Genomic DNA, 26,692 nt, shown 5'->3' with positions numbered 1-26,692 from the left:
GGAATTGGATTGTTATGATGATGTTCCAGAAGATGATGACATGATTGTCATTGAATAAATGAGTAAATTCTTAATACTGTAGGATTCACAGTTTGTCTGGTTTGTGTTGACAACTACCGTACTACCGTACCGTATACAGGTTATAAATTTCCTTTATTTTCATTTAACAATAAATGGATACCGTATTCTTCTTCATGGAAAAATAAGACATCCCCTGAAAATAAGACCTAGCGCATCTTTGGGAGCAAAAATTAATATAAGACACTGTCTTATTTTCGGGGAAACAGGGTAGTACTAGTAGAAGATGTGACACTTTCCTATAGGATAAGTAACTGAAGCCTTTAAGTAGAAACTGGGTGTTCCAAGCACATTGCTAATCTTTAGGAATGACATAAAGGAGATGAACTTCATCTTTTTTGGTTGCTATTGTCAAATTACTTTTGAGTTACTGCAAGGAAGTAAGACTGGGCTGTAAGATGGAACTACACTACATTGCCTACAAATCACAGATTTAGAGTTAAAGAGGTAGGAAAGAAAGCCTGTTAAGAGTTCCTAGTGAAAGGACTTAGCCAAAATGGTACCTTGGCAAAGATTTATCATTTACCTCCAAAATCAGAAATGGAAATAGGGGCAGGAAAATTCAGAGTGTAGATTATCTTTGAGTAAGCACTTTGGTTAGCCTATTGTGCTCAATATTTTTCCCAATTTCTGTGGAAAACAGTACTTGCCTTTTCAGTTTCTGATTTTTGTATCTAAAATACAAATAATTTTTCTAAAACAGAGGCTTCCTTCCACCACTTCTGCAGCATAATAGTCAGAAAGGCAGTCTCTAGGTTGCCACAGTAGTCGTGGCCATGGCCACTTGGCACATTAGCTACTCTCATGGACCTTGAAGTCCAGATATTGGCTGCAGTTCCATGTATGACAGTCACAGGACTTCCTGATCCTGTAATAATCACACAAATAGATTTTCACACTTTCTCAAAGTATAGTGAATCCTGCATATTTCCTTGAGGACATGTCATTTTTATCTTAAAGTCAAAGCACGGTCATGGTAATGAATGAACTGCCAACTTCATGTTTTAACTAAATATTTCTATCTGATCACCTAGCAATAATACCATACCTTCAGTTCCCAGGATCCATGTGTTCTTGAATTACTGTTTCTAGAAAAGAAAATAATGCAATCCATTAAGTAGAATTCAGATATTAAAATGGAACTTCTTATCTAATAAGGATGACATTTATGTTTTCTCTTCAGATCTATATATTTTCTCTTTACTGAAATCATACATAAAAATAATTGCTATGGTTTTTAATACAGCTTGTCATCCATATATGGATAGAAATAAAACTAGCAATCAGTTATATCTGCGTGAAAAGGATATATATGTATTTTATTTATTCTTGCTTTCACTAATTTTTAGTTTTATACATTTATAAAGAAGTTACTAAAAGTTAAAGTGCATCTATAATCAACAGGTTTTTTGGCTGTACCAAAAAAAAACATTAATTTTATAAGAGGATTCACTTCAATTGCAAGAATACTCACATACATATACATGTATTCCGGTACCCTTGCAATTATTCTATTTCAGTTTTTTTAGACACTGATAATAATTACATCACATCATGCACCTTTGTCATTTAAAAAAATGACATATGCTTATACACTTCAAAGCCAAAATCTTTGATAACTTATTAACATAATGCAATTCAAAATAATTGTAAAGAAAAACAAAAATTAGGTAGAAGTTTTAAATGGTATGAAGCAAATAATAACCATCCTTTACAAACATCAAATGACATTGCTAATATGAAAAAGTTGACCTGACATTTTTCTATTTGTGAGACTGGTTATTTTTCAATTTCTCATTGCAATTCATATTTACTGCTATTAAACAGATGCGTCTTAATTCAAAAAAATGCCACAGGTAAAAAAAAAAAAAAAAAAAAAACTTGGAAGCTTCTCAATGTCTTACTATTACAAGTCTAACCAATATATGGAATCCCTTTAGGCCAGCATACTGCAAAGTCATGCCATTGACCCTACCAAAGTTACCTAAGGAGCTTGTTGAAAAAAGCACCTTAGGCCTGCAGAATCAGTGCATCTGTGTTTTAAACAAACACCTAGGTGATCCTTGTGGACATCAAAGTTTAAGAACCACTGCTCTTCAGTTTTGGAGTGGCAATGTTTACCACAACTGGTAAAAATCTCCATTTTCTTTTGGTTCATTAATAATTACTAGGTTCCCAAAGAAAAGAGAGTGAAGATCAGAGAAAGCTGAAAATTTAGAGTAATAATTTCCTTAGTATTCTGCACTAACCTTTTTTCTAGAGTGGGAAAAAGTTTGAAAAATGAACTTGTAAACAAAACCTTATCATACCATATAAATAAAAACTATATAATCTAGAAGAATCTTTCCTAAAATATATTTCTTGGAATACCAGTGCCTTGTTAATAGTGTGCCTCTAAAAACGTATTTCACAGTGCATAAAGCAAACTATGAAAGTACAAACTATGGTTCTCTTTTGAAGATAAGAGAGATGTTATCTTCACACAAAAGGCTCTGAGAAGTTTTATGGTAAAAACTTGGTGGAAAATTTTCTCAATATATTTGACTGTGAAAATTTATTTCCTAAAGAAAACACTGACTTCTTCCAAGACACTAGTATTTATTTCAAGAAACACAGTTTGGAACATGATGTTCTAAAAGCAGCAAATTTCATAGCTGTTTTTGGCATCTGTAAACTACCATAAAATACTTGATTTAATAAACTTGCAGGAGAGTTTGATCAGATTCATTAATTATTTGAACCACATATTTAAAAGAAAAATTGCCCGGCTGGTGTGGTTCAGTGGTTGAGCCTGGACCTGTGCACCAAGAAGTCGCTGGTTGGATTCCCAGTCAGGGCACATGCCCAGGTTGAGACTCAATCCGCAACAGAGGAGCGTATGGGAGGCAACTGATCAATGATTCTCTTTCATCACTGATATTTCTATTTCTCTCTCTCTCTCCCTCCTCTCCCTTCCTCTATGAAGTCAATAAAAATTATATTTAAAAAAGAAAAATTAGCTGAAACCAGTTTGGCTCAGTGGATAGAGCTTCGGTCTGTGGACTGAAAGGTCTCAGGTATGATTCTGGTCAAGGGCATGTACGTTGGTTGCGGGCACATGCCTGGTAAGGGGTGTGAAGGAGGCAGCTGGTCTATGTTTCTCTTTCATCGATGTTTCTAGCTCTCTATCCTTCTCCCTTCCTCTCTGTGGAAAATCAATAAAATATATTAAAAAAAAAAAAAAAGAAGAAAAAGAAAAATTACCGTCTTAACTTTTTTTTTTTCTAAATTGAAGACTTACCTAATAAAAACCCTATGTTAACAATTTAGTAACTGACATATACAGAGCATCTAAATATCCTTACTAGAGGCCTTGTGCATGAAATCGTCCAAGATGGGGTCCGGCTGGCCCACTCCTATTGGGGCCAAATGGGGCTGCGCCGGCCAGGGTGAGGAGCTGCGGGAGTTGACCACTGGCCTCACTCCTACCCCACGATCAAGGCTGGGCTGGCAGGGGTGGGAGGCCGAGGGAGATTGGCCAACCGCCCGGCCCCCAATGGGGCTGGTTGACGGGCTGCAGTGCATCATAGAAACGGGTCGTTCCGGTCATTCCTGTCACTTGGCTTTTATATACAGGTCATGTCACACTTGACGTACGTCGCTTCGTGGTTATGTCGCCATCTCCATTTACAAAAGTAAAAAGTTCTGTCATTTTGACGTATGTAATTATGTGCTTTATATTTTTTATTATTTATTTACCACAAGTAAAGGTCAGGAATTATTATCTTCCTTTAAAATTTTTTTTTACTGTTTCACTTCATTACTGCTGTGTCTGTGCTCCATGTGAGTGACGTAGGTGCATATGTAGGCGGGTTCCGACTTACGGCGAAAACCCAGTTACGTCGCGCCGTAGGAACAGATCTCTCACGTAACCTGAGGACCTAATGTACATAGATATCCAAAGTGCATTTGAGAAGTAAACATTTAGCTAATGACATAAACACTAGATTATTAAATGCTATTTTAGATTCTAGAATTTCCTCATTTTAAGAAAAATGACTATCCTGGCTTTTAAAAATAAAGTTTTAGGGATCAACTGCAAGTAAAGCAGAAGCAAGGCTAAATGATTGAGAGGATTCAAATTAAATGCACACCAAAGAGAAAGACCCACTGATTACTGAGACATGCAACTAACTGTGAGATAAAACTCAACTGAAAATTGTACCATGAAAGCAAAGAAGTATTTTGTGGGCAGAAAGCTGTTATACAAGTCTTTTTAGAATTTACACAAAAGACTCAAGGCAATAAACTTCATGGAAAACAAAACTTTTCTGGAACTGGCTACCTGATTTTAAATGCAGGATGAAGAAATTGGGATTATTTAATCTGAATAGAAAATATGGAGGGTAAAAGGATATATGATAGTTAACCATGAGAAAGATTCAACTTCCCAATGTTGGCTCAGTGAAAAACTTAAATATTAAGCATAAATGATAGGTAGTCATTTATGTTAAAGGTGGTCTCAGGTGGGAAGCAGTAAGCTCCCTACCTTCACACCATTTAGGCTAATCACCTGACAGACATGTTAGGATGGGGATGGGTGGAATTCAAGCATTACTTAGTGGTAGAGACAGATAACCTGTAGGGCACAATTTAATTCCAGCAGGTAAAAATGGAACTATGTATGCAATGAAATGAGTTTGAAATGACTAAACTGATGTGCTGGTAATTAATCCTCACTTATATTTTTCATTTATAAAGAGAACGTATTAAAATATGTCCTTTGACTCCGATATTTGGTTCAATTCTCATACAGGAAGTCTTGCCTAAGAAGATAAGACTGAAAATTTTCTTATCTAAATTCACTAAAATTACTGATTCAAAAAGAGAATTTTGATTTTTCAATGGAGAGTTATCTGAGCATAAAACACTATTATGCTCAGTGAATTTAGTCTCTCACTAGTTTTAGTTTAATTGAAGAAATTAGAGGCATAATGAGGACGTAATTAAGTGATGCTTTAACAACTGTATACCAATTAAAATGTCTTTTTTTTAAGGTGCCAAGTTCTTGACTTAGATATATCCTTTCTAATATATAGTATTCATGGCAAGAACTTAAACAATTTTTTCTTGGATTTTCAAAATACAAGCAGAGTAGGTTCCTAATTTTTAATTTTCTGAAATGACTATTCTTCCTATCACAGTCTGTTCTGAAAACTGCTTACATGTCATATTTTTGGGGTGGCCAGTACATTTCTGTATTTATAAAGAGAAAGTGTGTCCACCCTCCAAAACCAATGACATTTAAACTTATTATTTAAAAAAAATTATCAACAATTTAATTTTTTCTTTATCACAGTTTCTCTATGATCTTAAAAGATATTTATAAAATTACCAACGAATTTTAGCTTAACTATAAAAATATTTCTAATGATGTGTGGTTGGCTCTTGCCTTAGAGTAAATGTAAGTAGTCAATCTTTATGTGTAAACTGAGTAACAATTATCATATTTTATTGAATCTAAGATGCAACTGAATGAAAGAAGCATCTTTAAGTTCCAATATGAAAGAAAAAAAAGGCTGTCAATTACACTATGATACACAATCAATAATCAAGACATCTTCAATTGCAGAAGTGGAAAACTTGCATCTCAAAATCAATGAAATATGTCATTTAGTCATATTCTAAATACTATCTATTAAATCTTTCATTCTCAACTTTCGCATAAATAAGGCATGATTTAGTTAAGCAAAGAAAACTTTATTTCTACTACATATAACAACATATTGCTCTAAGAAACAACTGCTATATTAGTTTTAGCATGAATGTGTAGATTAAGAAACACGTCAATAATCCCTGCTCCCCAGACAAAACAATGTTGTGCACAGACTAGCAAACATATGGGAAAAAAAAAAAAAAAAGCTGTCAACTGTCCACAGGGAGTGAGTCCAGTCACATTTTCAGTCAGTCAGCTGAGGATTATGTCATTATTTAGTCTTTGTTCTGTAGAAAGAACACAACACAAGTATGAAAATCATCACCTGGAAGGAAACAGCTATTGTATATAGTATTCCTAAAATGTTAGGAATTGTTCCTTTATTTCAGTATAACCAGTGTTATCTGCTTACTTATTCACAGATGCCCCCAAATAAGCAAAACCAAAGTTACCTGGAAGGATGATGCAAGCACATACTGAATTTCTGGAGGGAAAATGCTGTAAATTAATACAAAATCAGAATGCTATGACATACCAGAATTTCTCTTTTTCTCAAATAGAGACATATTTTGGATATCAGCCTCATCTCAAAACATCGGTCCACTACTCTCAAAGTTCTTTTCTTAGATCAGTTTCTTCTCTTACTTCCCAGGTGTGGCTCACTGACACATGGGCTTATTCCTCAGAGATGAAAGGAACTAGCCTTCTTGGGTGGTGTCATGTCCTTGTGAATTTCACTAATCTGACCCTCCTCATCTTTGCTCTAAATATGTATAATAAATAGTTCAATAAGGGGAAAATGGTAGCTGTATTACTTCATGACTAGTCATGCTGAAAAATAGGCACCTCCTCACATGTAGGGAATTGGATGAATGTACATCACTATGAAGGGTATTATACGTAAAGTACCAGCAGACTTCAAGGAAGTTTTGTATCATTAAACTTTTAGTTTATCATCATTTGGAGATGATGTCTCAAAGGTTTCACTTAAATTACCAATACAAGAGTTTTGGCTCACGCTTGAAAAACATTTTAAAAATGTTTATAAGAAATTTTGCTTTCAATAGCTAATATTGTTCTTTCAATACATGATGAAAAAAAGCCCGAGAAAGATGAAGAAATTTGCTCAAACATAGTGAGTTAATTGTCAGCTGGAATTCAAACCCTGTCCTTCTGATTTTAAGTCTAATATTCACCATGCTATAGTATGACCATTAGGAAGGGTTCAACCACAAGATTAATTTACATATTTTTCTGATACTAAGAAGTTTTTAAAGACAGAAATTCTTTGAATAAAAAAATTGTTACCTATATGTTGAAATATTCACAGACATGAATAAATATATTTTCATGCTATTTTAGAAGATAGCCTGTCTAAATATTGTCTTAACATTTTGTTGTAAACACAACTGCTAGTTTTAAAAAAGACTTGCTAATTCTTTTTTCACTGGCAATTTAATATTTCTACATTGTATGGAGTAATGGATTTCAAATTTATTTATCTGAAATCAAACAAAACATTTCTAAGTTAGGATTACTCCCAATGGGCCCAATGAACACTTCCTATAGTCAACTGCCTTCTAGAGAAGGAGGACCTAACCACTTAACTTGCTCTACTAGGTGAAGGGTCATGAGCAGAAAGGCTTGAGGCAATTCATCCTAATACTGATAATTCTCTTGATCAGAAAGAAAACCTCAAGTGAAAAAATTGCATTTGAAGTGATTGCCAATGGCTAATGAGCTTGGGAAGTTAGTGTGTGTGGGAAGAGAAACTTCCCCTGAAACTCAGAATTCATTTATAGAATAAAAATGTGAAATAGCTGAACATTTCTAAATTTACAAGAATGTTCCCCCAACCCATGAAGATATAAATTGACTGTTACAGAAAATAAAAATTTAAGTTCGATTTCTGAAAACTAATAAAAGGAATTTATATGGCTGTATCATTATTTATGATAAACAAAAGGGTTTTTGGTAAATTTTCGGGATTATTTTTTTAATCCATATATTCACAAAATAATATTTTTCTGAATTAGTTTTAAAGCACAAACTCATATAAAATATATATATAAGTCCAGGAAAACACCAACTTTAGGTTCAAAGTTCTATTATTTAATATTGTGCTGTAGGCATTTTATTAGTGAGAAGTGAAAACGTTCTTTAGCTGAAACCGGTTTGGCTCAGTGGTAGAGCATCGGTCTGCAGGTTTGATTCCGGTCAAGGGCATGTACATTGGTTGCGGGCACATCCCCGGTAGGGGGTGTGCAAGAGGCAGCTGGTCGATGTTTCTCTCTCATGGACGTTTCTATCTCTCTATCTCTCTCCCTTCCTCCTCTCTGTAAAAATATCAATAAAATATGTTTTTAAAAATAAATAAATAAATAATTCAAAAAAAAAGAAAAGTTCTTTATAAAGATTGTTATAAATTACTTCATTTCATAAAGCAAGTCATTAAGTTTTTAAGTTAAAAATCTTTATAAGTAATTCAACTTTAATGTTTATTAAAGCTTATAGTAAAAAAGTTCAACTCTTAACATCTATGACATTCACAAATCAAAAAGTAATTAATTTTTCAAATTGAAATCTGATTTTATTTTATAGAAGGGCAAAAACATTCTTCTAGTAAACATTGAAACATTACGTCTTAAAAAGTTCAAGTTAAAAAAATTTTATAAAATTATTCTGAACTGGTTTTATCAGCAAAGTTGTAAGCCAGTGCTTTTAACTGACAACTCCTAAATCACTAAAAAGAAACTCCTAAAGTTTATATTATACATATTCTTCTTGCTATACTATTAAGCCAATGTGTTTTAAAATTCAGATTAAAAAAGGCTTACCTCAAGAATCAGTAAGTTCTTTGTCGTTTATTAGATTCTTCTCTTGGGGAATCTGCCAGCATAACTTTAAGTCTGACTCCATTCAGGATCTTTCCATGTAAAGTACTAATTGCATCATTAGCACTTATTCTATCTGCATACTTGGCATACCCCACATTTTTTCCTGACACAAGGTAAACTTCGATCAGGTTACCAAAACGACTGAAACAAAATAAAAATAAATAAATAAATCAACTGATGTTACTAAATACTGCTGCTCAGGTCTAAAAGTTGGGGTCCATTCTGGACTTCTTTTTCACCTCTTTCCCCCTATGGTATCTCCCATTCAATCTCACTTCTTAAACATCTGTCAGTTTCTCTTCATTCTCACTCAGGTTTCTTTTTTCATGAAGACCATCAACACCTTTTCCTTAGGTTACTACTCTAATATCCTCTTGACTAGTTTCCCTGTCCCTCTCCGATCCATTCCCCACCCTGTCTTCTGAGTGATCTTTCTGAAACTCCTTTCAGCAGCTCCTCATTGCCTGCAGAGTAAGACAAACTCCTTAAGATACTTTGTGAGCCTTTCTTGACAGTTTCCTTGTCCTCTCCAGCTTTATCTTCCTTCAGTCTCAAATTCCATATTCTAATAACCTCTTTCACTTTCTCTCAGCAGAAATAACCACCCTCACTCACTCCCAGCCTACTTTCAGGTGTCCACTATACCTTACTTCTTTCAGAGTCTTCTAAATTCACAGCCTGTCCACTCTTTTCATAGCACTAATCTTACCGGGTTGAAATTTCCTATTTACTTATATGTCTCTTAAATAAGGATAACTCTAAGACAATAAGTCTTTTATCTTGTTTACCTATTACAATGTTTTGTTTATACAATGTCTCTAGGATTTAGCATAGTGCCTGCCTGGACCAGAGGACAGGTTTAAGAAATAAACTAAACGAGTCAGCTAAATGAGAGTAAAAATACTTGGATTTGAACCACATACCTGATATTCTGTGTAGCTCTTTAATAAGTTTCCTATCTACCTTTTTAATTCACTAACATTGTTGTAAGGCACATGGGAAAAAGAAAAAGTTAAGGAAGGAGTTATATTAAAAACAGAAATAAACAAGAGCCTTTCCCCTTTTTACACTAACTATATGTTCTTCCATACAATCTGTTAGGTGGAGGCAGGGGGGGAGCCCAGAGCTGACACAAGCATCTGCAAGGTGCATGGTGACAAAGATAGCTGGCTAGCTGGTGCCTTCCTAGGGCCTTCCTAGACCCCTGGCCCGAGGCAGGAACTCCACACCTCTCATGCCCTCCGCCCTCCCCGCCCTCCCCAGCTGTATAAAAGAAGCACCTATGCCGCTTTTGGCAGGAACTTCCCTGGCCCACTCTCGGACCAGCAAGCTTCGCCCGGGAGCGCAGATTAAAACCTTCCCCCTTTTTAATGGCCTGGATTCCGAGCTGGGACCTTACACAATCAAGTAATTCTTTACTCAATGAAGGTTTTATAAAATCCTTAAGGACACAACGGAGTATGTACAAAACAGAAGATACTTAGTAAACACTGCTCATTTAAATTACATTACAATGAAAAGGCTATGTGGAAAGAACTCTAGAGGACAGGTGTATGTAGATATACCTTATATGAAGAAACAGATGACCTGTCCATTCTACATATTCTTTTCAAAACAATCCTACGGGTTTAATGCCTTCAAAAAGTAACAGAAAATTAAGTCTGTGTGGAAACATAGGATGTATGAAGGATAGAGAAGGAAATGATCATATATTTTAAAAGGGTGATATCAACAGTTTTTAAAAGCACAGAACAAATCAACTCTGATAGGTATTGGACTTAAGAAGTTTCCAGATTGTGAGTGCTTAATGGACTCATTTAAACAAATTATATTATAAATGTAAATTTGTGGAACGGGTATCTTACCAGAATATATCCTCTAACACATCTAAAGGTAAAGGATGAGGGTTAAACACGATGAAGAGTCTTTCTTTCACAGGAGTTTCAGGAGGGGCTGTTTTTTTGCATGATGGAAGGACCACATCTGTTTGGATTTGAGGCAACTGTGATCCAGAACTTCCTCCAAATTGCTGCTGAAGACGTAGGGTACAAAACGAGAAAAAGAAAAACTACACTTTAGGGATCTTAAGCCAAGAGCTAAAGAGATAAATATCATGGCACCTATGTGGTCTTTTACTATAGCTCTGAAAATGTTCTATCATAGGTAAACCAAGGCCACATTTATTTTATACCCTATGGCTGTATTGTGAAGATTAAATTCTTACCTACTTACCAGAAATTGCTGTTGACTTGGGTTATTCCACACCATGGATGCAAGCTGTGCAGCTACCATCTGTGTTGCCATTTTTCTAAGGAGACTGAAGATAACTGATTAATTTACAGAAAACTAGAAATCCTCATTCTCTTAACAGTAGCTTATTTTGTATGGCCTCCTCATCTGAGAGATTAATTATTTTCTATTTTTATTCTTCAAGTCATAATCACATATACACAAAGCTTGGTTTTCACACTCCTGGAATGGTACTTACTCTGTGGCATTATTCCCATCATCAATGAAGGAAACAACTATCCGATTTCCAGGAGGGTATTGAAATCCATTTAACTTGTATTTTGCATAAATAGCTGATGCTACATTGAAATACTGAACCACTCCATGACCTAAAACAAAGACAGATAACATAGAGGAGTTAAAGAGATTGAACACTTTTGTGGTACTGCCACAAACATGAAACAATGTAGAAATACCGTAATATCATACAGACAGTAAATACAGAATCAAATGCGACAGAAAATAAAGTTCTCTTACACACCTGTGTAACAGTTGTGTTCCTACAAAGCAATGTATAAGCCAGATTTTGGTAAAAATATGAACATGATATTTTAAGGATAATACTTCCCTTTAAATGTCTTCCTTTAAAAACAGTCTTTAAAAGTCAAAAGGCTTTAAAAATACAAGATGAATTAAGCTAACACTAGATAATAAGCTTAGTCAATTAATTAAAAGTTCAAATGGCTGATATTACAGCCTTGCTCCTATTAAGAGTGGGAAGTAGAAAGTAGGTACCTGAAGTGAAGGAAAGAAGTTTCATTTCAAGGTATAAAGTTTAAGAAAAAGAGATGTAGGGATGAGGAGGATATTTAAGGGTTTTTAAGTTTGCCTAGCATTAATCAAGAGTACAGAGTTCAGAAGCTCAGAGGGAAGGGGGAAGAGGGTGTGGGAAGAAGAAAAAAAAACAAGAGTCCTATCCTGAGGTGTTTTTGTTGTACTACTGGAAACAGAAAATGCTCTATTTCATGGGAGTTAAAATATTTTTTTAAAAATAAATGAGTCAGTATAAAAAAGACAAATTCCCAGGGGCTTATTTATCAAGGAATCACTGTATTTAAAGTTTAAAGCAGATAAAAAGAAAAATTGTTACACAAACAGTATCTAAAATATGAAGCATCATTGAAGAAAAGCTATTTTAACAAAACACACATTTTAAAAAATATAGACATTATTTTACCATAGTTTAAATAAGGATCTCGATGAACCTCACAATATTCCAATCCTGGGACTATATCGAAAATGCTAAAAAGCTGCTCTTCAGTGAAAGGAACTCTCGATACAACTGACAGGCGTTTGGAGATAGCTTCTTGGCCTCTGTTGTCATTCTTGTCAACATTTGAAAATTCAGGTTGTTGCTCTTCAATCATATAGAAAAAAGTAAATCTTTACATTTCTATACATTCAAGAATTCATTTAACACTTTAAATACCAGAAAAGAAAATGAACTCTCATAGAGTCCACTCCACTAAAGAAAGGCACTCTATTTTGTAGAACGCTCTTGGTCATCAGTACCAACAAAAGGGAACAATGACAAGAAAACTGACAACTTTTGCCCACTGCCCAGCATTCAACACAGAAACATAAGCAGAAACGTGTAGTCTAATTCCATAGGAATATGTTTAATATGCAAAACTGCAAAATATGACGTGATTCTTCTAAAAGGACATTTGTTCCAAATGACATTCACAGTCTTTACTTTCACCACTCATTTCCCCCTTTTCCTAACTCTCTACTTTTGTTATTCCCCTCCTTTCTCTAGCTTTAATTCTAAAGCAACAGTGGCTTAGGGATACAATTTTAGGATTCAATACTGAGGAAATATCTGTATATGTCTTTCATACTTTTTTGGCCAGCTGCGTAGGGGTAGAAACTCACCCAAAAAGGTGGCAGTGACAATTTAATATTGAGAAAATGCATAACTATCCATAGAAAACTATAATTGAAAGTTAAACTAAGTATTAAATATTAAGGACATGAGAAGACTGCTAATAAAATAATACTTTTAAAAAGTCAATTGAGATTGTATGTACTACTTCCACAATAAGGTAAAGGTAGCCCACTTACCAAATGAAAATATATTTATTCTAGGTTCATGTGCCAAAGTCTCCTGCCTCAAAGTACTATAATAATCTTGTTCTGAGGATTCAGATGTTTTATTTTTGGGTTCAGCCAAGATTGCCCTAAAACCTGAAAAGAGAATCCATGAATTTTGAGCTTCATAGCAAATTTAACATACCTGTAAATATACTTGATTGCTAGTGACTGACTTAGCTTAATAAATACAGGTGTCCCAAAAAAATGTATACACACTTTGAATAATTATTCATTCTAATGGGTTGAATCTGAAAAGAATTGAGCTATCAAAAAATTTATGTGTATACATTTCTGGGGGATACCCTGTATAATTGTATAAAACAAAATATATATAATTGCCATCTCCACCAGACCCTACTTATTTGCTTTTTGGAATATAAAAAAGGTAAAATAAAAAACAGTAAGAATTCCAAATTATGGGTCAATATAAGACATGAAAGATCAGCAATTCTATGTGATTCGTTCTAATGTCCCCTTAACTACAGATGGCATCATCATTCATTGACCCAGGCTCCTTAACATCAATTCCTATAGGACTTCTTCACATTCAACCTGCCATCAAGATTATTCCTTTGAAATAATCACTAAGATGGTATTATGTTCCACTCTAACTTCCCTGCCTCTGTTTTTAATTTAGATTCTCTTCAAATTAATTACAACAACCCTTCACCTGGTCTCTTTTCCTATGAATCCAGGATTTTAAATAAGGATGCAAGAATGAGCTTCAAAAGGTGGGAAGGTTCCTTCATGATCCTTCTGAAACTTTAAACAAAATGCTTATGCATATGAACATGCTTCAAAGAAGAAGGTTCATAGTTTCCACTGTATTATTTAATGGCTCCAAAAAGGATAAAAGTAGCCGGTTTGAATTCTTTCCCTGGAAATCCATCCTTGATACTGTGGTTAGATCAACTGTACTGAAATAGTTTTCCTTATTTTTCTCCTTTTAAAACAGTCTACAAGGCAATCCAAACGTGGACGAAGCTTCAACTCTTTCTAACCTCTTACACATGGTTCCAGTGTATCTAGTTATCTCTTCTCATAATTTCTCAACAGAAATGTTATGCCTTACTCAGGATTATGCAAAGACATGTTATTAGCTTTGAGCCTTTGCTAATACTGCTCTCACCTTCTATCCTGCCTACTCTCCACCAGAAGAAATCCTACTTCCAATGCATTCCCATGTTCATTCAGTGTACTTGTTTTTCACCTCTGGTAGACTATTTCCAGTATCTTTACGGTTTTGTTACTATAGTAGGTACTTGGGGTGACAGAAATAGACAAATAAAATATACACTTTGCTTTCAAAAAGCCTTTTAAAAATTCTATTACTCTCTATTTTTTGCCTTTTAATCTTGGCTACTCAATCTACACTAATAAAAGAGAAACATGCAGATTAACCATCACTCTGCTACCCCCACCAGCCAATCAAGAGGAAATATGCAAATTAGAAGAAAGATGGCGGCCAGCCAGCTGCTCCAGGGTGGGGCAGAACACCTGCTATGAGAGGGAGGCGGGGGGGGGGGGGGGGGAAGGGGGGAGGGCCGGGAGGAGACAAAGGGATCCACAGGAGTGGCACTCTGGCCACAGCTAAGATGAAGACTGCAGACTCTGGAGTTTGAAGTGAAGAAGGCGGCAGTCTGCAGCAAAGACGAAGATGGCAGACTCTGGCCTGAGTCTGCAGCAAAGGTGGCAGATACCAGCCAGAGTCTGCAGCAAAGACGAAGAAGGCAGACTCTGGGCAGAGTCTGCAGCAAAGGCAGCAGACTCCGGGTGGAGCAAAGGCCTGGGTCCCAGATGCTGGAGAAAACTGGTGCTGGAAGCCAAGGGAAGGAAGGCCTATTCCATAAATCTTTGTGCAACAGGCCAATAGTATAGCTATAAACTCCTTAAATGGCAAGACTATTTTATATTTCATTTGTAAGTCTCTTTTTAACCTATTGGTGAATATACCATAGGTATACAATTAATGCTGACTGAGAAATTTAGATGGTTCTGAGAGTAAATTTTGGTGTTTACCTTAGAGTTATCTAATTAACAGTACCGTATAAGATGACCGGGCGTATAAGACGACCCCCTAATTTTACAGTTAAAACATAGGTTTAGGCCCGTATTCGCTGTATAAGACTACCCCCCACTTCCGAGGCAACACCAGTTCTTTTTTTAATAGACCGCCTCTCTGACTCTGGCCAATCTGAGCAGGCTTTTTTCCGTTTCAAAAGTCGTCTTATAAGCCGGAAAATACGGTGATTATTTGCATTATGTATAAATTTTTATAATATCCTGAAACACTGCATATTGCATTTTATTACTGCATATTGCATTTCTAAAGGTCAATATGTCTAGAAGTATCACAATAAGGAAAATTCTCCTTGGCTTCCTTTTTTTTTTTTTTTAAATTAATCCTCACCTGAGGATTTTTTTCTATTGTTTTCAGAGTAGATGGGAGGGTGGAAAGGAGGGAGGAAGCAGAGAGAAACATCAATGTTAGAGATTCATTGATTGGTTGCCTCCCACAAGTGCCAGGAACTTGGTGGGGAATGACCTTTGAATCTGTGACCTTTCAGTGCTGATGATGCTCTAACTACTGAGCAACACCAGCCAAGGCTCTCCTTGGCTTTTTTTGGGGGGGGGGGGTGGGGATATATTTTTATTGATTTCAGAGAGGAAGGGAGAGGGAGAGTTAGAAACATCAATGATGGCCGAAACCGGTTTGGCTCAGTGGTAGAGCGTCGGTCTGCGGACTGAAGGGTCCCTCGTTCGATTCCGGTCAAGGGCATGTACATTGGTTGCAGGCACATCCCCAGTGGGGGTGTGCAAGAGGCAGCTGGCCGATGTTTCTCTCTCATCGATGTTTCTAGCTCTCTCTCTCTCTCTCTCCCTTCCTCTCTGTAAAAAAAAAATCAATAAAATATATTTTTAAAAAAAACATCAATGATGGGAGAGAATCACTGATTGGCTGCCTCCTGCATGCCCCCTACTGGAGCTTGAGCCTGCAACCTGGGCATGTGCCCCTGACTAAATCTGGACCCTTTAGTCCACAGGCTGACGCTCTATCCACTGAGCCAAACCGACTAGGGTTCCTTGGCTTCTTTATAATTCTAATTCTCCATGATGTATATCAGCAACAGCAGATCTAATCAATGTAACTTTAGCTTGAAATTAACCCAATGCATATTTACTTACCTATATTAGCAAACCTTATAAATGCTATCCTTAACCTAGGTTTATTAGTATACTAACTTCTTTTTAGGGTTTAGGTCAAATATGAATAAACTAGAGGCCCGGTGCGCAAAATTCATGCACGGGGTGGGGGGGGGGGCGGGAAGAGGGGGGCTGAGTTTGTTCCTCAGCCCAGCCTGAACACTCTCCAATCTGGGACCCTTCAAGTGGGATCGGGCCTAAACGGGCAGTCGGACATCCCTCTCACAATCCAGGACTGCTGACTCTCAATTGCTCGCTTGCCTGCCTTCCTGATTGCCCCTAACCGCTTCTGCCTGCCAGCCTGATCACCCTCTCACCACTCCCATGCCAGCTTGATTGATGTCTAACTGCTCCCCTGCCAGCCTGGTTGCTCCCAACTTCCCTCCTCTGCTGGCCTGGTCACCCCTAACTGCCCTCCCCTGCAGGGTTGATCGCCTTCAACTGCCCTCCCTTGCAGGCCTGGTCCCTCCCAACTGCCCCCCTCCCCTTCTGCTGGCCATCTTGTGTCCACATAGGAGCAGGATCTTTGACCACATGGGGGCAGCCATACTGTGTGTTGGAGTGAGGTCAATCTGCATATTACACTTTTATTAGATAATATAGAGGCCTGGTGCACGGGTGGAGGCCAGCTGGTCTGCCCTGAAGGGTGTTCCAGGTCAGGGTGGGGGTTCCCTTGGGGCATGGGGCGGCCTGAGCGAGGAGCCTGTGGTGGTTTGCAGGCTGGCCACGCCCCCCAGTGACCCAAGCGGAGGCCCTGGTATCTGGGATATATTTACTTTCTACAATTGAAACTTTGTAGGCTGGAGCGGAGCCAAGCCTCCTGCTCTCCCTGTGGAGGCAGCCATTTCTGTTTGGATTTGTTTACCTTCTACAATTGAAACTTTGTAGCCTTGAGTGGCAAGGGCAGGCGGAAAGCTTGGCTTCCTCCATTGCCGGGGAAACGCCTCCCTCCTGCTCTCTGTGGCTGTAGCCATCTTGTTTGAGTTTATTTGTATACTCGCTCTGATTGGCTTGTGGGCGTGGCTTGTGAAGTGGTGTGATGGTTAATTTGCATATTACTCTTTTATTAGGTAGGATATTAAAGAAAACTTAGTGAGATTTTAAAAAAATAAGTATAAGTATTTTTTAAAAAAACACCTGAAAGGGTAGATTAATTTCTTACATACTTAATATTGTAAAATATGTACTTATAAAAAAAAAACAAACCAAGCCTATAGAAATAATAATCAAAACATAGCAACAACATTTTCACTTATTAAGTTAATATAGTTACTATTTCTTTTCAAGATGGGGCCTCAATGAAAGCTTAATCATAGCCCAAAATAATTTTCATCTGAGGGCTATATATATTTAAACTCCCACTGTTAAGATTAAATTAAAAGATATGATTATTAACACAAACCAGAATTAAATACAGTTATTGAGAATAATTATAATTTTAAAAAAGTTTTTAACAATGTTAAATACACACTTACTTCTATCACAGTTTTCTATTGCTTGGGCAGCTTGTGATGGTTTTAAGTATCGAACATAGCCCAAACCTTTACTTTCTCCAGTGGTTTTATTCTTAATAATACTGCAATACTCGATATCTCCATACACCTATGAAAGTTAAAAAAAAAACAACCTTAGAAGAGTCAAAATTAATATTTAAACAGGGATTATTTCAGAACTTAAAATTTATTTGTACCTCTTATTTACCAAATAATTCTATATAATAAAAGGTAATATGCAAATTGTCCCCTCGAGAGTTCAACCAACTGGGAGTTTGACCGCTCACTGTGACTTGTACTGACCACCAGGGGGCAGCTTGGAATGAGGAAGGAAGGTCCAGATCAGTTCTGATCACCGGCCAGGCTTAGGAACTCTACCTGTGCATGAATTTCATGCACCAGGCCTCTAGTAACCAAAATAATGAAAATGTTTATTTAATGAGCACTTACTATCTTATTGTTACAACATTCCTTCAAGGATATATATAGGATGTCTCCTAAATGTATACACACACTTTGAATAATTATAAAAGCAGTATCTATTAAAATAGATTTCATTTTCAATCTGAGCCATCAGCTGTTAAAATGTGTATATATTTTTGGGGTCACTCTGTATATGTATTATATTGTTTATTTCACAGAAAAAAGAAGCTGGGCCATAGAGAGATCAAATAACTTGCCCAAGTTATAAAGGAAGAGTAAGAATTTGAACATGCCCAAACCGGTTTGGCTCATGGATAGAGCCTGCGCCTGAAAGGACCTGGGGGTTTGATTCCAGTCGGGGGCATGTACCTTGGTTGTGGGCACAGGGTGTGCAGGAGGCGGCTGATCGATGTTTCTCTCTCATCAATGTTTCTAGCTCTCTGCCCCTCTCCCTTCCTCTCTGTGAAAAATCAGTAATATATATACTGATATATATATATAAAGAATTTGAACATGGTCTGATAGCTGCAAAGTCTAGCTCATTGGTGGTTAAGAGCAAAGACTCTGGAATTGAACCTTCTGGTTCATATCTTGGCTCAGCAACTTATTAACTAAATGGCTTAGTTGTCTTCTCTGTGGCTGTCTCCATATCTGTTAATTGGTGGTAACAGCTATACCTCACAGAGTTAATCTAAAGGTTGTATGAATACACCAAGATGCTTGCATGTATTTTCCAGTTTTTATATATTCTATTTTATTTATATATATAATTGACTTTTAAAATATATATATTTTTATTTGATTTTTACAGGGAGGAAGAGAGAGAGATAGTGAGCTAGAAACATTGATGAGAGAGAAATATTGATCAGCTGCCTCCCGCACATTCCCCACCGAGGATGTGCCCACAACCAAGGTACATGCGCTTGACCAGAATCGAACCTGGGACCTTTCAGTCTGCAGGCCGACACTCTATCCACTGAGCCAAACCGGTTTCGGCATATAATTGATTCTTTTACAGAGATGAAGGGTGAGGGATAGAGAGTTAGAAACATCGATGAAAGAGAATCATCGATCAGATGCCTCTTGCACACCCCCTACCGGGGATGTGCCCGAAACCAAAGTACATGACCGGAACCAAACCTGGGACCCTTCCACTGAGCCAAACCGGTTATGACTCTATAATTTTTAAAGTTACTTCATTCTAGGTTTAATATTTAAAAAACAGATTGAAAAACTTAAAAATAGTTATTTAATTTCCCCCCACCAATCTAATGATCTAACTCATACTACACTTTAGATTTAGTAACTATGCAAACAATTTAGGATTATGAGTTATCAAATGCTAGCTGATTAGAAAACATAAGTACCTTAAATTTTTCCCGTAGATCTTCTTCTGTGTAGGACTTTGGTATCATAACAAAGATTCGTGTAAGTTCTTCATCTTCTACATCTCGGTGATTTCCAGATGATCTGGACTGAGCAATTAAAACCTAAGAAACAAGCAAATTCCAAAAAGCAATGTGAAAAAAAAAAGTTGTTTGCCTATTCTTTTTTAAAAAATATATTTTTTATTGATTTCAGAGGAAGGGAGAGGGAAACGTCAATGATGAGAATTACTGATTGGCTGCCTCCTGCACGCCCCTAGTGAAAAATTTTTAAGCAATCTTTATTGCAATGACTTTTTAAAAAAAATCCTCACCCAAGGCTATGTTTGATTTTAGAGAGAAAGGGAGAAACATCTATTGGCTTTTCCCATATGCACCGAGACTGGGGATCGAACTGGAAACGTTTTTGGTGTATGGGACGATGCTCTAACCAACTGAGGCACCTGGCTGGGCTACAGTGACTTTCTATATGAGCTATTACCAACCTCTGCACTATTTTTTCCAAATGTAGTTTTACATTTGGATTCTGGTTTACCAAAAACAATAGTGAACACACTAAAAAAGAATGTGTACTCTGCAGTTGTGAGGTAGTGTTCACTAAATGTCAATTTATAGTTAAGTGTTATTAAAATGTTACATATCTACTGATATGTTCTATCAGATAGTGAGAGGAATCTATAAAAATCTTATTGTGAATTTGTCTCCTTAGTTCTATCAATAATGCATAATGTATTTTGAAGCTCTATTATTGGCTACATAACAATATGGATTGTTATGTACTTTTTGACTAATATTTTTATATGTTAATACTCCTCTCCTGTTGAAGACCATTTTGTCTGATACCACAACAGCTGTTTCTATTTACTTTCAACCACTTTGTGTATTTTATACCAAAGTGTCTCTTGTAAATAGCATTTAGTTCATTCTTTTTTAAAAATACCGACAATCTACTTTATTTTTTAAAGACTTTTTTCTTGATATTTAAAGGAAAAAAACACTGATTGACTGCCTTCTGCACACCCCCTACTGAGAATCCAGCCCACAACCCAGGTATGTGCCCTGATGGGAAATTGAACTGGCAACCTTTTCATGGTAAGACCTACTACATGGGAAGACGCCCAACCAACTGAGCCACACCAGCCAAGGTCACAATCTCTGCTTTTCATTGGAATGTTTAGTATATTTATTTAATGTAATATTTGACATAGTTGGGTTTAATTCTAGATGGTCATATTTTTAATTTTTTTCTATCATCAATCCTTTTTTAAAAAAAGATAGCTCTAGCTGTGTGGCTCAATTAATTGGAGTATCATCTGGTACACCAAAAGGCTGTGATCCTCAGGTGAGAATTAAAACAAAACAAACAAACAAACAAAAAATCCATACTCTGGATCATCTCAATGACAATGCAAATGATATACTGAGTAAGAAAATACACAAAGTGATTGAAGGCTCTATTTTTCTACTATTGATAATTTAGTTTTATATTGCTTTAATTTGTAGAACTGTCTTGGTTTTTATCAGGGGTGGGGAACGCGCAGCCCACAGGTCATATGAGGCATGCGAAATCATTTGGTCTGGCCCTGCCAATTCATTAGGGGTGAGTTAATTAAGTGCTTGACCAAATATAGCAGGCTAATTTTTAAGCTGATAATTTTGTATGGCCCAAAAATGATGTTATAAATATCTAAATGGCTCTTGTGAGAAAAAAGTTCCCTACTCATTTTACTTTATTACAGAGTAATGTTAAAAGTCTCTAAATAGGATTGTGGGTTTCTATATAGAGCTATAAGCACAAAAATTTTAATGGCTAGTTTTATTTTTATAACTTGAGGAAAAGTAACAAAATTAATATAAATTGCCACACAAAAGCTTTTGAGAGTTTTTTCTTCTTTTAAAGGGGGGATCTATGTCATTTAAGAATGACAAAATCTGGACTCATGGTATTACAGAGTAAAAGGCAGCAACTAAGAAACCCAGAGCTTATAAAGCCATGAGATTTTTATTGAAAAAGAAGGTTGTGCATGGCCCATGGACACAGACAATGGGTTGGTAAGGGCCTGGGGTAGGGGACAAGGGCCAGGTGGAGGGGGTCGAAGGGGACATATGTAATACTTTCAACAATAAAGAATTATTTCAAAACAGATTATATTTGCTTAGGAAACAGGTGTGAAACTTGCTTAGAAGACACAGCCAGATATATATCCCCAGGTAGACTCTACTTCCAGTTTCAGTAAATCTTCACTGTATGTCCACTATATTATGAGATATTAACACTGACTAATGCAGAAATGGCCCACTATAAAGTTAGTCTAGTGGACAATAGGAACCTTTAAGTATATGGGAGGATATTAGGGAGAGAAAAGGAGTCTCAGGTAACAAGATTTGAGATGGAAGGTGCCATCAGATCACAAATTTCTAAATATTAGCAGACTGGAATGTTTCATACATCTGATAAAGGAGACAGTATATAAGTAGACAACACGTATAATTAATCTCCTAATGGATGATTTCTCCTGAGATTTTATGTTCACAGACTATGGGCTCTAAGAGACATTCTTGCAAAGCTAAAATCCAATTATTTTTCTCTTGTACTTTCTAGGTTTACTGTTTTCCTTTAGATACGGTAGCTGGTTGGTAACAAAATGACTTTTACTTGGACAATCAACTGGCTATAGGCCCGGTGCAGTAATTTTGTAGTTTTTCTTGTAGATAGATCCTTTGGGATTTTGCAAAAGCCAAGTACATGGAAAAAATTAAAATTAAAGCTGAATTAATTTAACTGAATATTGGGGGGAAAAATTACATTCCAGTGGAAGATAGCTCAAGCTGCAGCGCTGCAGCTGCTGAGAATGAACTTAAGACCGTCTAGCTAGGCACTGTAGTGAAACAGGCCCTCTGGCTGAAAATGAGTGAACAAAAATGTGAACAGCAGAATTTAAACTTTCATTATCTTTGGGAATAATTTAATTTCTCTGTGGCTAAAAGGTAAGATTTCAGTGCCGGGAATTTTACTTCTCTTATAGTAATTTAATGACGGGAACGAGATCTATGGGTTTCAAATTTGGAGCATGTTTTCTGTTATAATCTCTGTGGTTATGTTACCCAAAAGTATAAAAACGCCCTTCCCTAAGATCATAATTGGAAGGAGATGAAAATGATCAATCTAATGCAGGAGTCAGCAAACTACAGTCTTCTGTTTTTTCTACAACCTAGAACCTACCTTGTTTTCCCGAAAATAAGGCAGTGTCTTATATTAATTTTTCCTCCCAAACTTGCACTAGGTCTTATTTTCAGGGGATGTCTTATCTTTCCATGCGCTAGGTCTTATTTTCGGAGGATGTCTTATTTTCGGGGAAACACGGTAAGCATTGTTTTTTTTGTTTTTATTATTTTTTTATTGATTATGGTCTCACATAATTGTCCTTATTCCCCCATTCCCATCATATTTTTAAAGGGCCGCTGAAAATAAAGAGTATTTGACAGACTGTATGTGGCTCACAAGGCCTAAATATTGACTATCTGACCCTTTAGAAAACCAGTTTGCACACTCCCGATCTAGAATATGCTGTGTCCTTACAATTAGTTTTGTTGATCTGTTGTCGCCCTTGTCAAAGGGCTGGGGAGGTGGGAGGGGTGTCTACTACTGTTGGTGCAGTCCCAGGCACCTCCTCTTCTGCATATGCAGGTAAAGGAGAGACCTCCAGAAATGGAGATACCTGTCTCTCACTTAGATATGTCCATATTTGTAATATTCTTCTCATTTTCTGCAGTAAATGAGAAAAAGAAAAAAAAAAAACTTTGAGAAAGCAGAATTCTGTGGAAAACTAGTTCTGCAGGACAGGTGAAGGGCACAGTTGAGCAAATGCTAGATTCTCAGTTCACAGTAAGGAATGACATCTTGGCAACAACAAGGATACAGGAGGGCTTACCCTGTACCAGGCCCTGTGCCAAAAGCATAGCTTGTCATACAACCCTTCCCGCCCTGCATCATTTATCCTACTTTTACAGACCACTGAAGAAACTTAATAGAAATACCACTAGGGCGGACTAAGCACACAAAGAAGCATTTACTACAACCGCACTACCACCAATCACAAACAAGATCTGGCTCTTCTTACTGCAGTTTACTTTGGTTTGCTTTCAAAGAAAAGCGGCAATAACGGAACACGTGCTATGAATACCGTCGCAAATAGGGCTTATTTAAAATGGTTTTGAAAATCACAAAAGGGATAAGCATGTAATATTAGCCATCTTAATCACCTGCACTTAGTAAACAGTATACACATATGTCAGGTATATGTGGGAATGAAAATGCCCAACACCAGAGGGCCACAGATTCATGCAACTTTTATCAAAGTTGTTAAACCCTATACCTAACTGTGGAATATTAGCCATTTTAATCACCTGCACTTACATAGTATACACATGTGTCAGGTATATGCGGGAAAGAAAATGCCCAACACCAGAGGGCCACAGTTTCATGCAACTTTGATCAAAGTTGTTAAACCCCACACCGAACTGTGGAAAAAGCCGAGTCACCTGTTTTTATAACGGTAAAGTGGGGGTGGGTGGGGGGATGTTCTGAGAAAGGGGGGGGGGGGAGGGGAAGGGTCAAAGAAGTTCTCAAAGTAGGCCAGGGCCAGAGCTGGGCCAGGAATCCCCAGCTCCTGCTTAGCTTGGGGGGAAGGGGGCGTGGCCGGAGCCGCGACAGCTTCCAGGCCTGACCCGGGGCGGCTATTCTTTCCGCTCCTCCCTTCTCCCCCCAAAACTCCCTGCACCCCGAGGCAGGCAAGCGGGGCTCCTGAAAAACCCTCTCCCCAAGGCCATCCTCCCCGCTCCTCGGCTCCAGAATGCCAGGGGCCGCCTAGTCCGCCCCCGGGAGCAGACTATCACGCCGGACCCCGACACAGCTGCGGGGGAAGGGGAGGGAAGGGAGGCCCGAGACCCACCCCCGAGCCCCGTCCCCGCGGGCACCCCGCCCCGGGCGCCGCACCTTGATGGGCTTGGTGTCGTAGGGGCCGAGGCACCGGCCGTGCATCTCCTCCATGGCCCTGCAGGCCTGCGAGCTGCGCGCGAACTTGATGAAGGCGATGCCCTTGGACTCCTTGGTGTGCTTGTCCCGCACCACCCAGATGTCCTGGATGTCGCCGAAGGGGGCGAAGCGCTCCCGCAGCAGCGACTCGGGCGTGAACTTGCTGATCACCAGGAAGATGCGGCTGTTGGGCGGCTCGTCCAGGCTGTCCACGCCCGGCCGGAAGCCTCCGCCGCTCGCACAGCTGCCGGCTTCGTCCATGGCGTCTCACCGGACGCGGGAGCCAGGCCCCCGGCGGCCGCCTCCAGCCCTCGCGGCTTCCGCCCGGCCCGCCACCGCCGCGGGCGCTCACCTGGCCGTTGCGGCTCCGGCGCTCCGCTTCCGGGTGACGTCAGAGTCCGGCGCCGTCCCGCTGCGCGGCCGCCGGCTGCTGGCGAGTGGCCTGCAGCGCCCCCTGGCGACCCGGAGGAGCCTGACCCAGTCCTGGTCTTGAATCCAGTCCCCACACATCAGATGTGCCATCCTGTACCCATGTGGCCAGAACAGCCTGGTTGTTGCACAGGCTTTTCCAACTCTGGCTTTACACCACCTTCAGAGGATTCTTTCCCCAAACTTGCCATCTTGGTCATAAGCTCCAAAGAGAACCATAGCATTAAAATGGAAAAAGCCTTCATGTTGAAAGGAACCTTTGAGCTCATCCAATTCCAGCCTTATTTATTGAGAAAATTGGGACGAGGAAACTGAGGCTCGTGGAATAGCCCAGGGTAACAGAGATACAGGTTACAGAGCCCAAATCGGAACCGATGCCTTTGCCAATCTGCTCAACTCCCACAAGCACCCCTGGGCTTTTGAGAGCAGGATGGGTGTTCACTACTCAACTGTGAAACTAGGAGAAATGGTGAGGTGTAGGCAACGTGCATAATAACTTCTAAGGCTTCGTGTTAATGGGCCTTGAGAAGAGGTTTTAGCAAAATCCCAGAAATAAGGCCTGGATATAGCATTGGCATTGGGATGAAGTGAAAGGAATAAACCAGAAAGTGGTCCTGGAGCTGAGCTCTTTGATTGTTCATTTCTTGACTGCTAACACCTGGGTTGCTATGAACTTAGAGAAATACTGTGTGCCAACTATGTTCCAGGCTCTGGTCAAGGACCTAGAAATACAATCTGGAATAGCAAGGACATGATTCCTGCCCTCAGAGAATTTTTATTCTATTATGAAAATCTTACATGAAAATATGTAATGCAAAGTAATGTCAGATTGTGTTCAACGGTTTTGCCTGAACTGTGTGAGCTTGGACAAGTTACCTCATATTTCCAACTTCAGTTTCCTCAATTGTAAAGTAGAAATAATATTTCCCATTAAATGGGGTAGTTGTCAAGCTTAATTAATTAATTCATCTTCATCTAAAACAAATGATTTTGATTGTCTGCAAATGTTTTTGATGTGTTAGGCACTTGAGCTATACTGATGTGATTTAGTATTAAACAAAATAGTCACTCTGCTTCCCTCGTGCAGTTAATAGTTTAAGCTTATATAGTTAGGATTACATGAGAAAATATATGTAAAACCAATAGCTTAGAGATCAAATGAGATAATATATGTACAATGGTACAATGGAGATTTATTTTCTTGCTCTCTTTGACTTGGTATCCATTTCCCAACTCTGGATATTGTATAATTGTGTGATGACAACTGACCGTCAAGCATTCTGGGTTCTCACCCTGAATGTAGCACCAAGATTCTGACCGTTTCTCCTTGCATTTCATTCTATATTTTTAAAAGGAGGGCTCCACTTACCCTGGACTTTAGCAGTCAAGGAAGTATTTTTTTTTAAATTTATTTATTCTTTATTGATTAAAGTATTACATATGTCTCTTCCCTCCTCCCCCAAGTGAAGGAGGTATTTTATCCAACTTTCCACTTCTTTTTATCTTATCTAGACAAATCAAAATGGATGAAAACGATGTGGTAGTGTAACAACTTTATTGATGTGAGGAAGTGTGACGATTCTAGCAATACTATTTGCACACCAGTGCCATCTGGTGGAAAATATACAATTTTCTTCAACCACTTCCCGGACAATTTCTTCTCTGTAAAT

At 38.0% G+C, this 26,692-nt stretch overlaps 1 protein-coding gene across 2 annotated transcripts; it reads right to left on the bottom strand.

Moving 5' to 3' along the window:
* Window positions 1-8,610: 8,610 nt before the first annotated feature.
* RBM45 (RNA binding motif protein 45) lies at window positions 8,611-24,986 on the bottom strand. 2 transcript variants are annotated; one of them, XM_084892683.1, is made up of 9 exons: window positions 24,555-24,986; window positions 19,541-19,663; window positions 17,733-17,859; window positions 13,024-13,146; window positions 12,137-12,316; window positions 11,159-11,288; window positions 10,903-10,987; window positions 10,536-10,702; window positions 8,611-8,811 (listed from the first exon to the last, which is right to left on the bottom strand). In XM_084892683.1, exons 1-9 carry the CDS (start codon window positions 24,852-24,854, stop codon window positions 8,619-8,621), a joined length of 1,428 nt encoding a protein of 475 aa, XP_084748809.1. In that variant the 5' UTR covers window positions 24,855-24,986; the 3' UTR covers window positions 8,611-8,618. The 2 variants fall into 2 exon arrangements, with proteins under 2 accessions (XP_084748809.1, XP_084748810.1); XM_084892684.1 differs by having other exon boundaries at window positions 10,536-10,699; window positions 24,555-24,983.
* Window positions 24,987-26,692: the final 1,706 nt, after the last annotated feature.

Source organism: Pipistrellus hanaki (genome assembly GCF_964339955.1).
Source record: "Pipistrellus hanaki genome assembly, chromosome: 8".
Lineage (NCBI taxonomy): Eukaryota > Metazoa > Chordata > Mammalia > Chiroptera > Vespertilionidae > Pipistrellus > Pipistrellus hanaki.
Note: the sequence above shows the minus strand (reverse complement) of the source record. Positions and strands in the feature narration are given on the sequence as shown.